General features: G+C 37.1%; 2 protein-coding genes across 3 annotated transcripts; one reads left to right on the top strand and one right to left on the bottom strand.

The window, feature by feature from the left end:
• Positions 1-16: 16 nt before the first annotated feature.
• Positions 17-7,605, top strand: LOC107994380 (exosome complex component RRP46). 2 transcript variants are annotated; one of them, XM_028665091.2, is made up of 6 exons: positions 17-365; positions 6,496-6,662; positions 6,749-6,862; positions 6,935-7,056; positions 7,138-7,281; positions 7,400-7,605. In XM_028665091.2, the coding sequence occupies exons 2-6, from the start codon at positions 6,554-6,556 to the stop codon at positions 7,580-7,582; spliced, it is 672 nt and encodes a 223-aa protein (XP_028520892.1). In that variant the 5' UTR covers positions 17-365; positions 6,496-6,553; the 3' UTR covers positions 7,583-7,605. The 2 variants fall into 2 exon arrangements, with proteins under 2 accessions (XP_028520892.1, XP_016906742.1); XM_017051253.3 differs by lacking the exon at positions 17-365 and having other exon boundaries at positions 6,421-6,662.
• Positions 4,245-5,606, bottom strand: LOC107994493 (uncharacterized). The gene is made up of 3 exons (XM_017051457.3): positions 5,326-5,606; positions 5,025-5,140; positions 4,245-4,880 (listed from the first exon to the last, which is right to left on the bottom strand). The coding sequence occupies exons 1-3, from the start codon at positions 5,494-5,496 to the stop codon at positions 4,508-4,510; spliced, it is 660 nt and encodes a 219-aa protein (XP_016906946.2). The 5' UTR covers positions 5,497-5,606; the 3' UTR covers positions 4,245-4,507.
• Positions 7,606-16,052: the final 8,447 nt, after the last annotated feature.

Here is a 16,052-nt window from a genome sequence, read left to right as displayed (position 1 = left end):
ATCAACCGGGCAGTATCGATATACTCGTCTTCGACTCGATTTGGTGTGCGCGTTGCTGCCCGCTTCAGTTTTCAGGGGAGACCCACTTCCGGCCTTCCCCTCTTCCGTTTCAATCATTGATTCGAGAGGATCGTTCGACGAGATTTCTTCGATTTTTTTACGTCTTGGTGTCATATTTGTGATTGAATTAGGATTAACTGTAAATTTGGAAATTGTTTGTTTCACAGTGGATGGATTAATTAATTGGAGGAGATGATCAGATGATTGGATAGAGAAATATGTTATACGTATTATTAAACGTGCATTGTTTCAACATTTTCGGTCTTCTCGATTCTTTGGATAGATTTCGAAGAAGAATGTAAAAGGTATGATATAGGTGGATATTTAGAATTTTTCTTTTTCCATTGTCCAATGATATAAAAATTAATATTCTTACATCTATTAATATTCTTTCAAACGGTAATGATTATAGTAATGATTACACAAAGTTAAAATAACAAATGTTTCTATTTTCTTACAAAGAAACAGTGAAAGAAAATTTCATTAAAAATTCATCGGTATGTTAAAGACTCTCGTAAAATTTTATTTTTCAAAGCTATTCCTTCTTCATAGTTTCGTCTCTCTTTTTTTTCCCCTTTCGAGGAAAAAAAATTTTTCCCATTTCAGCTCACACTTCGAAGAGAGATTCACTTATAGAAAATTATATATATATTTTTTTATACAAATCAGATTTCCTCAAAGTTTCTTTTCCTCGGTAAAATTGCTCGCCATTGAAAGTTTCGCGCCAAATGCACGCAATAGCCTCCCCTCCTTGTTTATTGAATCGATCGATTAGATCGTGCGTGGGCAATCGAAGGATAAATCGATCGATGTTCAAAGCAATGGTGAAATCGAAAGTATTTCGCTATTCGCGTATTCCATCGATCGCCATGTTATCCCATCCCATTGCACGAATGTTGAAAATGTTGCGTATCGAAGATGTAATTTTAGAAACAGTTTCACCTTACTAAAAACGAGGCGACGATCAATGACAATTGCGACGATCTTTCTCTTCCTCGCAGAAACTTTTTCTTCTTTTCCTTTTTCTTCTTTTTTTTACGAACCAATTAGCACACAATCGTTCGAGTTGTATCGTCATGGACATACACCTTGGAATTACCAGTCGTATGCAACAGCTTGTTAAATTCATTTGAAATTCGTTACACGTTCATTCCATTTTTGTATGCGCGCTGTGAAAGAGATATTTTCATTTCTGAATGGAGACAACTCAATTATTCTGTATATTTTCTTTTTTTTTTTATATTATCATATTTCCATTGATAATTATAATGGTCTCTGCGCCACAATCGCCAGACAAAATCAGTTGAAGATTGTCTAAGAATAAACAAACGAATAGCGTAAGAGGAGACAATTTCAGATGTGTCCTCGTTTCTCAAGTTCCTCCAATTGCATTGCTAGATTTGTATTTTTTTTCTTTATTTTTTGTGAGAGATGCAGCGGATAGGATCTTAAGAAAATAGGGTGATTCGTACACGAATGATCATCTTATCATTCGAATATTTCGAATTGAAAGAATTCGAATTTTTTTCTCGCGAAATAATTTTCCTTTCTTGTACAAGTCGAATAAGTCACCGTTTTTTTTTTTTAAATTTTTAACAAGTTCCTTGTTCTTTGAAGAGAAAGCTTTAGTGGGTCAGGGTGACGACATATCGCAAGACGGGTCTGCGACGAGGGAAGAACAGGAACAAGAATCTCCAGTTCGTGCGGGTCGTCGCAGTAATCGCAGGATTCGAATTCGAATTGCATGTTACATTGTGTGAAAATTTTTATTTCGATTTAATTATTCAAATTCTTATTCCTTCCTTAGTAAACATATGTCGTCCTTTGATAAAAATAATTTCATGGTATTAAATACACATATATCAACTCTGATGTGAAAATTATATCTTTATCGTGACGAAATTAAACATGTGAAATTTTTCGATTGACAGAATGTACAAATTATTAAAGCAATAATCTAGAATCTATAACAAATGTGCTAAGCGAAGATTTAATTCCGATAAGAATTAAACGATATCTGCAGATGTTGAAACATCAGAACGCAGATATCGAGTCAAGTGATGGGTTTGAGTTAATTGTTCAAACAAATCTGGAAGTAGTACAATGAACGTTTTATGGATTATTAACAAATACTCTTACTATATCCTTACTATACATCGATACTCCCATTTTTTTCTAAGTATGAATGGCAAATAGCTGTGACGGCTACTCTCTTATTCTCTTTCTCATTGAAATAAAAAGTCATCCGATTTTATTTCCTTCGTTTAATTTAGTTTTTGATCAAAATTGCTGGACGTTACTTATCCTTTCACCATTAAAAATAGCTCGATTTCTCCACGGTGAATTTCTATAGAAGGAGAATGACGTCACATTATTTCCACTGTTGTATTAGGCAAACTGACCAGGCTTCCGTCAAAGGTAAGCATGACGTGTCTCTGCATAATTTAGCAACGATGGTATAAGAGGAATCGAGGTACTTTTAATAATATTCGTCAACTCCATTGTTGTTGACTCAAACCCATCACTCGAATCTGAGCTACATCTGTGCGCTACCTCAGATTTTACGCGTAGAACGTTGACATTCCTTTTTAATCGAGTCACCCTGTATAGAATCGAGTCCGCTCTTCGACTCGAACATATAACATTTGGCCGGAGAAATCTTTTGCGGGGAAAAAGCAAATGGATACTTATCTAGCTCGCACGCACTCACTCGGCCTCACCTTCCTAATGATCTCTCGTTGCATGCGCCCGTATATGTGTACGTGTCTTATGTCATGCAGCCGGTAAACTAGATTCCTCACGCTAGGCGTTTCAGAAAATCGTTCCCCGCGCTCTATTATCTTACGCGATTCTTCGGGTAATAACGTCTTTGAGCAATCTTTTAACAGTCAGGATTATATCACGTTAGATCGTCTACATATTTCACCAACGTAATACGGAGATCGTGTTGCGAGATTTCTGTTCCATGGTAACATTGAAAGCGAGACACGAGATAGAGATAGTTCTTGTACTCGAATGTCTCGTCGATACACCGATACAACGATGCTTCCATATTTTTGTCATTGAGATTTTCATTAATATTTTTTTTCTAAATCAAAATTTTCTAAAAAAGGAACTCTTTATAGAATTGTGTTAAAGAACTTTTATGATTCCAATTTCTTTTCCCTTACGAAAAAAGAAATGTACGTTGAAAATCCTCGTGGATAGGCTTATGTCACTTTTACGTAATTAAGGGATATCGTTTAGTAGCTATATGCTATTAAAATATTCAAGGTTTTCGTTCACAAATTAGCCTGTTAATCATAGATACACAGATTTTCTACGTGAAATAGGATTTCTACTATCTTGTTCGAATCCACGGTAAAATTAAATTATGGGACTTTCACGTAATTACGAGATTCCAAGTTGTGCTACGTAATAACCAGGTTCACGTCATAAAATAAACGATTACTCATCGACACGCGTTCCGGATTTTCTATGAGGTCTGTCGATTTAGGGATCATCGGTTCGCATCGCAATGAATCTCTGATTCGTAAGTAGGGACGTCATTGAATGCTAATTACACTTTGCAGTATCCGATAATGAGACGTTTAAAAAATACGATAAACTTTGTTATATCGGATAATATCTTAACGATTGGATGCAAAGTTGTTATTGAATAATATAATTAAAATATTCATTACACGATATTCGCGAATATTAATGGGAAGAAACGAGGAACAGCAACGTGGAAAGTGTAACGCGGGCGAAGGAGGACTTAAAACCAAGGAGAGACATGGATTCGGTGAAAGCGTGCCGAATAATGTAATACGCTTCCGTTAATTTGCCGCTCGTATTGCAACGCATTATCAGCCAACTGTTTTATCTTCTTCTTCAATTATTTATCACCAGCTGCATCACGTGCGCAGAACAATGAACCAAAGAAAATATGTTTAGAAAATACGCACTAATCCGTCGCGATTCTCTGTTCAAGTTTCCTTTTCCAGCCTTTCTCTCGAGCCGCATTAGTGGCGCGTGAAACGAAAGGAAATAAAAGTGGAGGAATAACAATGTTATTCGGAAAGATGATTAACGTCCATCTTTCTGTTATGTAATCCAGATTGAATGTATCATTCAAATAACAATATCTAAGTACTCGCTAATCCATCGAGATCGAAAAAGAAAAAAAGAAAAAAAGTAAATTATTATTATTGAAATTAATTATATAATATCGAATATTCTGTATATGTTCTGAATAATTTCTTATCGAAATCTCAATTATCGTGTTTTTATCTCGATTCATAATTTTCAATTAAGTTATCGCAACGATTTTCGATCTTATTGTAAAATTCCATGGATAGATATCTATACATATCTATTTTAATCATTCTCGAGAATCTCTCAAAGATTCAAATTATTACAACTCAATTTAATCAAATAATTGTGTTTTTTGATTAAGAGAATTTCTTTACGAATTTTCATCAGATTCGATCGCAATGTCGGCGCAATTTCGTATAGTTTCTTGAAGCCCGCATTGAATAGTAGGATTTTGATTCTCGTAGCACCGCCCAAAATTGTTCTCAGCTTTGTATGTCCATCTGAACACGCATTGTTTGCACGTTATATTCGGTATACGAACTGTTATGTCGAATTCTGTTTTCAGGTTGGGCACTGGGAAGTCGTAATTATATTGATTGACCAATTTCAACGGGTACTGATTAAAACATTGCTCGGTTTCGAGATGGAATGTCTCATTCAGAGGACACAGATTGAATTTGAACGTTCCTAAATGGTTCTTGGTCAGTTTCAGCTTTACATTTATGACTTGATTTGTCTTGTATCTGTGAACGACAGAACAAATAATATTAATTAAGGAGAATTTCAAACGACAATTGATTGAAATTTGATTTTGTGTTAATAAGTTTAACAGTGAAACATCAAAGGATCATAGAGATATTGTAATAAGAAAAAGAAAATGGATTTACCTTTTAACAATTACACCGGTTCCATAAAGACCACCGTTCTCGTTTGGTCTTGGACGAGGAATAGCGTAATCGTCACCGCATTCGCCACATCTTCCCGCATTTTGTCCATATTGGATCTACGATATAAAACTGTATCAATCGTAATTAATTAACGATTTGTTTTTCATTTACAACACTTTAACACTTGTTAACACGTTCAATATATACGAAGAATTTGATCCGTTTTTGGAATATAATTTATCGTTTACTGATCTGATTTTCTTGAATTTTCCTCGCGATTAAAAATATTATTGATTCTTACATCTATTCCTCCGCACAAGAGTTCATGATCGTTGTAATTCGGTTCAACAGAGAATCCTTTTCGCCAAGCACTGCTTCTGCTAATAGGATCGAGCATTAAACCTCGTCCTTGAATCTCTGAAAAATAAATCCCGATCAGGAAAATGATCAATAAAAATTTTTCAAATGTCATCTTCAGTTTTTTCCTTGTGTTTTTTCTTTGATCAACACTGCTATAATACTATTGTTAAGATTATTTTCTTATATAGAATAATTTGATAAATTATCGGGACATTTATCGTATCAATGTGGAATTAATAGATGGTTTATCATCAATCATCTTATCATGCTGAATAGACGAGCATTTGTGTTGAAAATTTATTTCATTTTTTTTTAATAAAATAATAAAGTAAAATCATGATTTACCATGTTTAGTTCCAATTTTTTTTTATATGATAGCTTGAATAAAAAAGGATAAATAATGAATGAAGCACGATAGAAAAATGAAAGATAACGAAAAAAAATAGGAATATATTTTCTATAAGTTAATATAGATTTATAATAAATACATTTATTGTATCATTTTTGTTTTATTATATTTATTTCATAATTATTTAAATTTAAATAAATTTAATTAAGTCGAAGAGACAAGATGTTTAAAATGAAATTGTGAAGTTTTGAAAAAAAATTTTAAAGAAAAAAAAATATTGCGATATATAGGAAAGTAAATTTATAAAATTTATGACAAAAATATGTAACAAAAATATATATATATAATATATATATATTTTTTTAGTACTTAACTTGTTGCGCCATCTCTTTGATAATCGCTCAAACTTGTCGCAGATTACCGATACCAAAGCGAATTGTTAGAGATTTTTGTCTAGTGATTTTATTTTAAGAAATGTTTTTTTTATATATAATTATCGATAATAAAATGAATTTTTAAAAGTTTAAAAAAATTAATATTGTATTTGAATTATAACTCTAAATTGATATTATATAATAAAAAGAAAATTATTTTTATTAAATAATAAAAACTTAAATCAGAAAAATATCGATAGTTTCGATATATCGATTTTTAAGTATCGATGGTAAAATTGATGTTTTCAATCGATATATCGACGTCTTTAAAATATATTGTTACCATTTCTACATGTGCTTCATTGTTTGTAATATTATAACCTCTAAGGTGCGAGTTTCCCGCCAATTGCAATTAAACACTTTATACTTTTAAATTGTAAAAAGACATGTCTAAGGAAGAACCAGAAGAATCAGAAAATGAATTCATGTTGCGGCCAATGAATTGTGAGTTAAATCAGTTATCTATGCCTGATGGATCAGCAATGCTAATGCAAGGTAGCTATTAATTTTTGTTATAACTTTTCATTATGTTTATTAATAACGTTAAATCTTATTTAATAATAATCTTTTATGTAATTTAGGAAATACTGCTGCAGTTGCTGGAATATATGGACCAATAGAAGCAAAACCTCAAAAAATGATTTATGATAAAGCATCAATCGAGGTATCATATATTCCAGTCAAAGGTCCAGCGAGTAAGTTAAATTATATTCCAAATGTAATTTAATTGTTTTATAAAATATTGATATGTGTATTAATTTTCCAAGAGATTGATGATAGAATGACAGAAATGTACATTAAAGAAACTTGCGAAGCTGCAATAATTGTTACTTTCCATCCAGCGACTGCTATATGCATTAACATACAAGAAATGGAAGATTCTGGTGGGGTATGAATTTATTTCATATAAGTTTGTATTATAAAAATTTAAAATATACTTTAAAGTAATAAATATTAATTAATTTTACAGATGTTAGCTTGTACAATTAATGCAGCTTGTTTAGCACTTATTAATGCTGGTATTCCAATGAAATTTACTATTGCAGCAGTTAACTGTATGATACAGGAAGGCACTAACAATATTATATTAGATCCTGATAGTACTCAGTTACAAGTATGATTATATCAATATATATTTACATATCTTAGAGATAAATTAATTAAAAAAAGATTCAAGACAAATAAAACATTTCAATCGATTAATCTTTCAATTTTTATTAAATCTGTTTCAGGATGCTAAAGCAGAATTTACATATGCATTTGATAGTGTGAAAAAAGACATCATATGTTGCTATACTGCTGGTTGTTTTACAGAAGAAGAATTTTTAGAAACAATAGATAAATGTAAACAAGCTAGCCAATATGTATTTGATTTTTATAGAAATCTCGTAAAAAAGTACGCAAATGTAATATAATATATAGAAATATTTTCATGAAATATGTTTGTATTTTTTTGTTTACCTAAAAAACAATAAAATTTGATATTTTATTACTTAATTTTTAAATATTTATTACGTATATGTGATGCAGAATGATAAAGTTTAAGAATTTCTATGATAAAAAAAAAATATCACTGGAAAATATTTTATTATATGCATATTTAAAAAATATAAAAATTGAATCAAATAAAATGTTAAGATTTTTAATCAACAGACAAAAAAAAACAATAAGAATAATTAAATATCGAAGCGGTATTTTTAAAAATATTGTATGAACAAGGAGAGCAAATATAAGAAAAAGGATAGAGAGTGGGAAAAAATATTGAAATCAGCGCCATCTCTAGAGTGCCGCAAATGAAACATATAAAGAAAGGATAGAAAATAATAAGAAAAGGATAGAAATAGAGTAAGAATTAACCGCTAGCGCCATCTCTCGAATATCAAAGAAATTCAATTTCAAGAATTTTAAAGAATTGTTTTTAAAAAATCCAAAAGATGGCGTTGGCATTGAATTCTTTTTATCATATCTTTAAAGAAGTGTCTTTGAAATTCAAAAGATGGCAGCAGTAGTCAATTCTTATCCTATTTCTATCCTTCTCTTATTATTTTCTGTCCTTTCTTAATGTGTTTCATTTGCGGCACTCTAGAGATGGCGCTGATTTCAATATTTTTATCTATATCTATCCTTTTTCCACTATTTTCTTTCCTTGTCTATCTTACTTTTAGTACACGAGTTATTTATTATATATCAACTGAACACATTTTTATCTTTTCTCTTTTAAAACTATAATGTATCTAATTTTTTATGTAAAAAATATTATATTTTCGGTTTTACAATATATATTTAAACTCATAAAAGTAAAATCGTAAAAAATAAAATTTTTAAAATAAAATTTTTCTAATATATGATAGAAGTGTTCTGATTTGAGGTATTGTTTGTAATAGCAAAATTTAAAGAAAGTTTACTCAGCGATAAAAGTAAGAAGAAATTTTTGAAATATTTAATTAAAAAACGATATTTTTTGCCGAATTTATTCTTTCGTTATTTATAATTTTGTGAAATATTTCTAAAATTGTGTAATTAATTATTCGCAAAGTATATATGTATAGTTTCTAACAACTGTTACTAGATGGCAGCACATGATTCTTTGATCGCTACTGCCCTCTGCCGGCCAAATCTGTAACTACTTTTAACCGGAAGAAATTGAACCTGCAAAAAACAATTCAACGCGAATTTTTTTAAATATTTTACTACATTAACAGTAAAAATTCAATTGTTATCAAAAGAATATATAAAATATCTTATTATTACGATATATCTATCTCGCTAATCTAACATTATCCTTCAATTAAAGATTAAAATTATTAATTCAATATTAATCTTTATCTTATCTATTTCTATTTTTTCCTCTTTCTCGTCACGCAAGCAATAATATAATTATCCAAACGATTGATTTCATTAATTTTCACACTCGTTCACACGTCACAATTACAATACAATATGTTGAAACATATTCCATGGGGAAAAAAACAAGTCTTTCCGTATGTGCAGTCAATCTCAACTATTTCTCGAATCTTTAGCGGAAAAAAAAAGAAAAAAAAGAAAAAAGAAAAAGAGTAGAGAAGGAGGGAAAGCCGGAACGTGTCCTCGAATTCAGCGACGTTTAAAAAGAAGCAGGATATCTGTCGGTGGGACCACGCCCGGTCGCCAATCACAGCCAGTACCGAAGCTTCGACGTGGATCCTTTGTGTCCCTCCGGACCCTTTTAAGTCCCTCTTTCTGGTTCTCGGGAGCCGAGGACTCGGTGGCCATCTCTGGACGTCCATTAAATACAGAAATGAGCCTTCGAAGAGCGCCACGAACGGGTCGGACCAGATCTTCTCCGGTCTCGGGCCCCGACCATCGTACGAAAGAACGAAGCGGTGGAATAGCAAGAGCGAGAGAGGAAACGAACGGAGAGAAAGAAACAGAGAGAGGCGGAGAGAGAGAGAGGAGGATAGAGCCGGGTCAGACCGGGCCACGTTTAGCTGAGGTCGCCCCGGGGCCCCAGACCATTAACAAGGAGCGGAGCAATTTATGGACCGGCTCGCTCATTTCCACTTTATTATTATTTTCTCATCTCATAGATGGTCTTCTGCATCGTTTTGTTACGTTCGTTCCCTCGCCACGCCGCCCTGCCTCTCCGCGCCGAGTCGCGGCCGCTCCTCCTCCCTCCGCCGTTCCACCGTTCGCCGTCTCCTTCCCTCCCGGAATTAATACCCACGGCGGAACCGGGAGAGAGCCGGTGGCGCAACACCGAAGTCGTCGATGAGCCCGGAATGGAACTCACGGCCGGGCAAAAAATTGCGGAACGCGAAATATTATTGCCCGGGACCCGCCTCCGTACCCTCCGCCCTACCAACAGTCGATAATACTCTCTTCCTCTCCTTCGCTAATTTCGCCCGACTCTGCTAAGCGGAAGTCGTCCATTTTTCCCGAAACTTTGCGATTTTGCTAAAACATCGGGATCGCAACCATCCGTTTCGATCGATGCAAGTTAGAAATTTCTTACAATTATTAAATTTCATTTGATCGTTGCAATTTATCGATTATTAATAAAATTCGCTCGTTTCATGTGACTATCAAAGGGGTGAATTTCATAGGTGGATTCGAAGGCCGGTTGACGAGGAACAAGGGGTGTCAACCGTTCACGTCGCTCCAAGTAAGTAACGTTTCTGGGTGACATAACCTCGCGTGACGGTGCGCCGCATGTTCGCCCCGATAAATCCTCGGTGCGCGAGTTAATTTTAAACGGTCACGATTTCCAACGGCGATGACAACACGATGGTGTGCCAACCTTTCCCTACCAATAGTTCGCCACCACCATCATTTGCCTCCCCCCTTTAAAATCGGTCCCAGCCTCGAAGATGAGCTCTCCATTTTACGACGTACGGCTAAGTTGAACGCGCGGACGCACGGTTGCCGAACGAAATAGGCGGCTTTCGTTGCCTCTTCACGGCATGCTGGATGGACCAACTCTCAGCTAAGGCCGCTTCGAGATCTCCTTTCTTTTTTTCTCTCTCCTTTCCTTTCCTTCCTTTTTTTCCCCTCCATTTTTTATTTCGGTTCCTCGCGGCCACTCGAGCCGCGTCGTTTTCGCTCTTTTCTACGGCTGGCTCGCCCATTGGCGCAAGGGTAGTTGTTATGAAATTAGCATGAGCGATCTGGCCGAGGTAATCGCTTCGACGAGGGCACCACGTCGGGATTGGACAAGCCGGTTGGAACCGGATGCTTTGCGCAGTGCCGCCAATAGTGGGCCGAGGCTGTAGCATCGCCACGTCCCATTGGCTTGCAACGATTTACGAGCACCTTTTGCACCGAACGTCGATGAAGATGATCCTCTTCTTCCACTCTTTCCACGCTTAGCGGCTCAGCAACCCCCCTTCGAGGCACAACCCTCGCACGGCACGGTTACTTCTTCTCCGTTCATCGGACGGCGGTACGCAATTAAGAGTTCCGATGTCTCAATGGGAGCCGAGAGGAGAGATTACCGCCAAGGAGCTGTGCATCTTCGAACGGTCGAGTCGTTCGGTTAAATGATTGCGTTCATTAGAGGACGCCACTCATGGAGGATTCTTCAGATTCTGCGCGTTGGTGATATTTCTGCTCGGTTACGAGATTGCTATTGGCGTGATACTTCGTTTATTTGGTTAAGGTTGTGGAATTAACTTTCATCATTGCCAGTAATTGAATATTATTTAACATTAATTGCGCATCATTTTGGCTTTTTGGATTTTTTGGATTGTAACGCTTTGTGTTATCGAAAGTAATTTTATGTATACACGTCTTGCATTTATGATATTGCTAGTAAGTATCAAGAAAGAAAGTTCAATATGCGGAAGAAAGAAACAATTTTTTTTTATTTTAAAAATTTAATGGGAGAATATGTTTGCGTTTGTTTTCTCGAATTATAATTAAATTAAGTAAAAGATAGAAAAATATTAAACTGATTTTTTACTAGTTTTTAATTAGGTAAGCAAATTTCTAGTTTCGAGCAAAATTTTTTGAAGTTCTTTGTATAATAATTTTTCAAAAAGAAAACATCAACTCGATCAATTCTTAAGCAATTAAATTACAAAATCAGGAAGAACTCCGTTCCTTTTGCCATTCTTGGATTTATTACACCCCAAAATTACAGAGCAACTTCAATCCTCCCCTTTCCATGCCTCCAAACTTTCAAAAATCTCCATTCCGAAAGAAAACATCGTTTCGCCAATTCCTAAGCGATTAAACTACAAAATCAGAGAGGAACTTTCACCCTCTCCCCTTCCATTTACTGCACACATATCAATAATTAGCAATTACCCCCAAAATTACAATCCCTTTCCATGCCTCCAAACTTTCAAAAATCTCCATTCCGAAAGAAAACATCGTTTCGCCAATTCCTAAGCGATTAAACTACAAAATCAGAGAGGAACTTTCACCCTCCCTTCCACTCCACTATTTAATTACACACATATCAATAATTAGAGGGCAGGGGGACGCACGACGCTCGATATCTGGCCGCGCATCGGCCCCTATATCGCCCGATATTATCATATCGAATCGAAACTAATTACACGCGCCGTAGCCCGCAATTAATACGCGTCGCGGGCCTCGCGGTTCCTCCCGTCGGAATTGAGTCGTCGGCCCTGAACGGATTCGTTCCACAACTCTCTCTCCCTCCCTCTCTCTCTCTTTTTCTCGTCGAAGAAAGTGTGCGCTTCGGGGATATGTTCGACCGTGAGGGTCCGTTTTTTTGCGCCCCGCCGGTGAAATTTCGGTGGCGAGGCCCTCGAATGGAATCCAGGGCCCCGAATCGGGGCCGACCGGTAGCCTCGTTTCGGCCGACGTTGAGATGGCCGTTTGACGTTTGACATGACTCGAATTGACAGCCGGCTTGTGTAAGACAGGAATCGCGCGTCGTGAAACCGACACTCGCGTCGGGCCCACGCGTCAGGGGACCGAGATGCGATTTCAGGGTCCGTTGGGGATGATTGATTCGCGTCATGATACTTATTGCGGGAACAGTGCTGGAAAGTACTCTCTCGGATGAATATAGGTTTGGTTTCGACAGTGTCTCATTATATGCAGATATATTTTTTAATAGTAATCGCTTCTTTCAGAAATTTTTATCTGATTTGTTTTTTGGAAGTTGGGAATAGATACACGCTGTTAATTAGGTTAAATAGGTGTAAGGTTTGATAAGATGCGAAGAAAAATATTTTTGTATTTATCTCTTACTTTCTTTTTCTTAATTGCATGTTTCGTTCCTTTTATATCAACGTCTTTGCTCGTTTCTGACGTTTGCAAAAGTAATTCGAGTCAATTTTTCATCATGATTTGAGGATTAACGGAGACAAAGATGGAGAGAAAGAAAGGACAACGAGAAAAGTGATACGATAGTTAAGGAAAAGTCTTACGATAAATGTAAAAAATTAAATTAGAAAAAGATATGGAATGGGAAAATGCGCGATTAATAAATTCGGCAGATACTCGATTTATCGTATATTTACTGTATAAGATCGTACGATAATATCGAATAAATATAATTCCTTCTCATAATTTCATATATACATATATATATACACACAAACACGAGTGCAATGGTTCCTCGTGCCAATCGTATCTCGATCACGATCACGACAGGTGTTTTATAAAATTCGCTCGATCATCGGCTCTTGCGCAAAAACTGTTTTGTAACATTCACACCGATCGTTTAGTAGGGTATGTATAATTTCTAGCGAAATCGGGGATTCTGTGACGTTATCTGCTTGCGGATCGATTAATTTCGTGGTACAAGTTCTACGTTTGACAGGTGACACGACTGGAAGTGACACCCGTTCCTGGGTGCGCGCGTACGCGTGTACGCGTTCACGCAACAATCTCGAGGAACAGAGATAAACAGATGACGAGAGAGAGAGAGAAAGAGAGAGAGAATGGCAGAGAGAGATGGTTTTTTTTTCGACTCGTTTGGGACCTCAAGTTGAAGCAAGGCCCCCTCGGCCCTCGAATGATGGATTCCCGTCACGTATCCCACTCGCTAAACGTTCTCCCGAGAAATTCCCTCGGTGCATTCGATACAAGCGTACGTGCCGCTATAAACGACGTTATTATCGATAATCTTTTATGTCGTACCTTGAATCGCCGACGAATGGCTGACAACCTTGAGCAATCCTGTCGCCTCGATGCTCGGTTTCGATCGGGAGATATCTCTTAAGGGGTTTTCCCTTTTTTTTTTTCTTCTTTCGAGGCTTTTGCAATGAATTTTCCCCGAGCAAGATTTACTTTTAATCGAGGAAGCTCGTGTAAGAATATTTAATTGGAGAGGTGAAGCCAATTGTATCATCGAATTCTTTCAGAGTTTGTATGTATCGATTGTTTTGATTTATACAATTTTGGAAATTGATGAAAATGATATATGATACGTATTATATTTAAAGGATTAAGGAGGATCGTTCGTTGTCTAAAAATAATTTATGCGATTTCTTTATCGTTTAAATTTTCAGATGACAAATCAATTGATATATTAAAGTAAGTTATTCAATTGTTTCGTTAACTAAAAGTTTTAAAGAATAAAGAGACTTTTAATTGACAATTTTTAACGATTGCCAATCTAATAATTTTCAAACATAAAAAAGAAATTTAAATTATACGATAAAGTCGATTAATACTGGTTTCAAATCACTGGTATCTTTAAGATAATCGTGACACGGAACTACCCCAAGAAGTCTGTTCACGCCCTGCAACGCCTTCCAACCCTAATCCCCGATCCTTTCGACAAGCCTTCGAAGAGAATCAAGATCACGATTCCCAAACAGGTCCTCTTCGAACATCGTTCAACTCCTGTCCAAGGGGATCCACGTTGAATCCACGGTTGATCCTCGGAACAGGACACGGATGGAAGCGGATGTTTACACAGGAGACAAAAAGCCGGGGTACAATGATGACGTTACGGTTCCGTTGTCGATCTGTCAGCCTCGCTTACAACCCATAACGTTCTCTCCCTTCTCGAATGATTAACCGGTCTCTGGTGATCCGATCGACCGGTCGGATGAAGATCGAGCTTGGTAAAAAGGAGGATCTGATGTGAAAGAGAGAGAGAGAGAGGCGGAGGGAGAAAAAAGGTCGAGGAGGGGGTGAAACGGGACCCGACCGGCTCTCGTGGCGAGGATAAAGCTCGAATAGACGGTGTTTCTGGTACGTGTAAGCATAACGCGGGGAGGAAAGGGCAACGAACGGAGGAGGAACACGATCAGAACCCTGTGGCGCGATCCAATCGGCCGACAAGATTGATGGTTTCTTAATAACCGAGAAAAACCGGCGAAACGATCGGCGCAACGTTGCACCCCAGGTGGTCACAATACGCGACGTGCTTTTTCGCTGCTCGACACGCGCCATTTTCTCTGCCCACGTCTCTCGTCTCCTGGTCTGGACACCTTTTATTAGTAGTAGTTGAAGCCGCGCTTGCTTACTTCGATTGCGAGCGCTCTCGCAGTTTCGGTCAACGAAATGGTGGTCGTGTTCACGGAGGAATGGTTCGAGAAACCTTGTCTCCTGACTACTCCAATGAGGCAGAAATTAAAAATTTTGACGCCGGGTATCAAGATGCGCCGTCATGTTCCCTGACAAATGTACACGAGAGATATCATCTTCTTAAATTCATTGAGCAAACTTCACCTGCTGTCAATTCGACGCCTCGCCATTAAAATTAAAAAGCACGAGCGTATTTATATGACATTTTGCGATATTTAATTTCTGAATCTTTTTCTTCTTCCATTAAATTTTCCAATCAATCGTCGATCTGAAATATCGCGACAATTGTGTCGTTTCCAAACAAATATTTCATGTTCGAGACTTGTTTCAGAAGAATACCGAGAAAGGACTTGATCCGTGAGATCGGCGCGAATAATTCGTGGCGCTGAACATCCGTATCCAATCCGCCCTGTTTCCCCTTTTTTCTCTACGGGCGCCGGGGGAATAAGAAGAACGAGCAATTTCGGCGAGGCCGCCGCCTACGTCGAGCGCTCGAAACGAGCGGGACAGCGAAGTCAGTTTGGTTCTTGTCACATTCTTGTCAACCGAGACAGCGTGCCACGTCAATCTCTCGCTTCACCGCGATGTCCGCCTTCCCCGTCTTCGTGCTGCTTCTGTAAAGAGCAGGGAGGGGAAAGAGAGGCTGGATCCCTGCCACGAAGCCCCTCCGATCTGGATGGATGGACGGACAGTCGGACAAGCGCTTCGATGCGTCAAAGAAAAATATAACCGGCGCCCCCTGACGCAGCCAAACTGCCTCATTAGCCCGGTTTACCCGCGAAAGCGTATCGTTCTGGGACGCCTGGATCGACACTGAACACCTCTCGATACCTCCATTTCCATTGGTTCTCAATCGTTCCCGGAGGATCGATCTGTTCTTGGAAAATTAAT

Source organism: Apis cerana, linkage group LG5, assembly GCF_029169275.1.
Source record: "Apis cerana isolate GH-2021 linkage group LG5, AcerK_1.0, whole genome shotgun sequence".
Lineage (NCBI taxonomy): Eukaryota > Metazoa > Arthropoda > Insecta > Hymenoptera > Apidae > Apis > Apis cerana.
This window is presented reverse-complemented; position numbering and strand designations above follow the sequence as displayed.

What these genes read in the sequence shown, in the direction of transcription:
- LOC107994493 (XM_017051457.3), bottom strand. Translation starts at nt 5,496, where the DNA reads ATGACATTTGAAAAATTTTTATTGATCATTTTCCTGATCGGGATTTAT. An exon ending in TCTTGTGCGGAGGAATAGAT is followed by an intron (nt 5,141 to 5,325) that starts GTAAGAATCAAT and finishes TTTATATCGTAG; the next exon opens with ATCCAATATGGACAAAATGC. An exon ending in ACCGGTGTAATTGTTAAAAG is followed by an intron (nt 4,881 to 5,024) that starts GTAAATCCATTT and finishes TGTCGTTCACAG; the next exon opens with ATACAAGACAAATCAAGTCA.
- LOC107994380 (XM_028665091.2), top strand. Translation starts at nt 6,554, where the DNA reads ATGTCTAAGGAAGAACCAGAAGAATCAGAAAATGAATTCATGTTGCGG. An exon ending in ATCAGCAATGCTAATGCAAG is followed by an intron (nt 6,663 to 6,748) that starts GTAGCTATTAAT and finishes TATGTAATTTAG; the next exon opens with GAAATACTGCTGCAGTTGCT. An exon ending in CTGATAGTACTCAGTTACAA is followed by an intron (nt 7,282 to 7,399) that starts GTATGATTATAT and finishes AATCTGTTTCAG; the next exon opens with GATGCTAAAGCAGAATTTAC.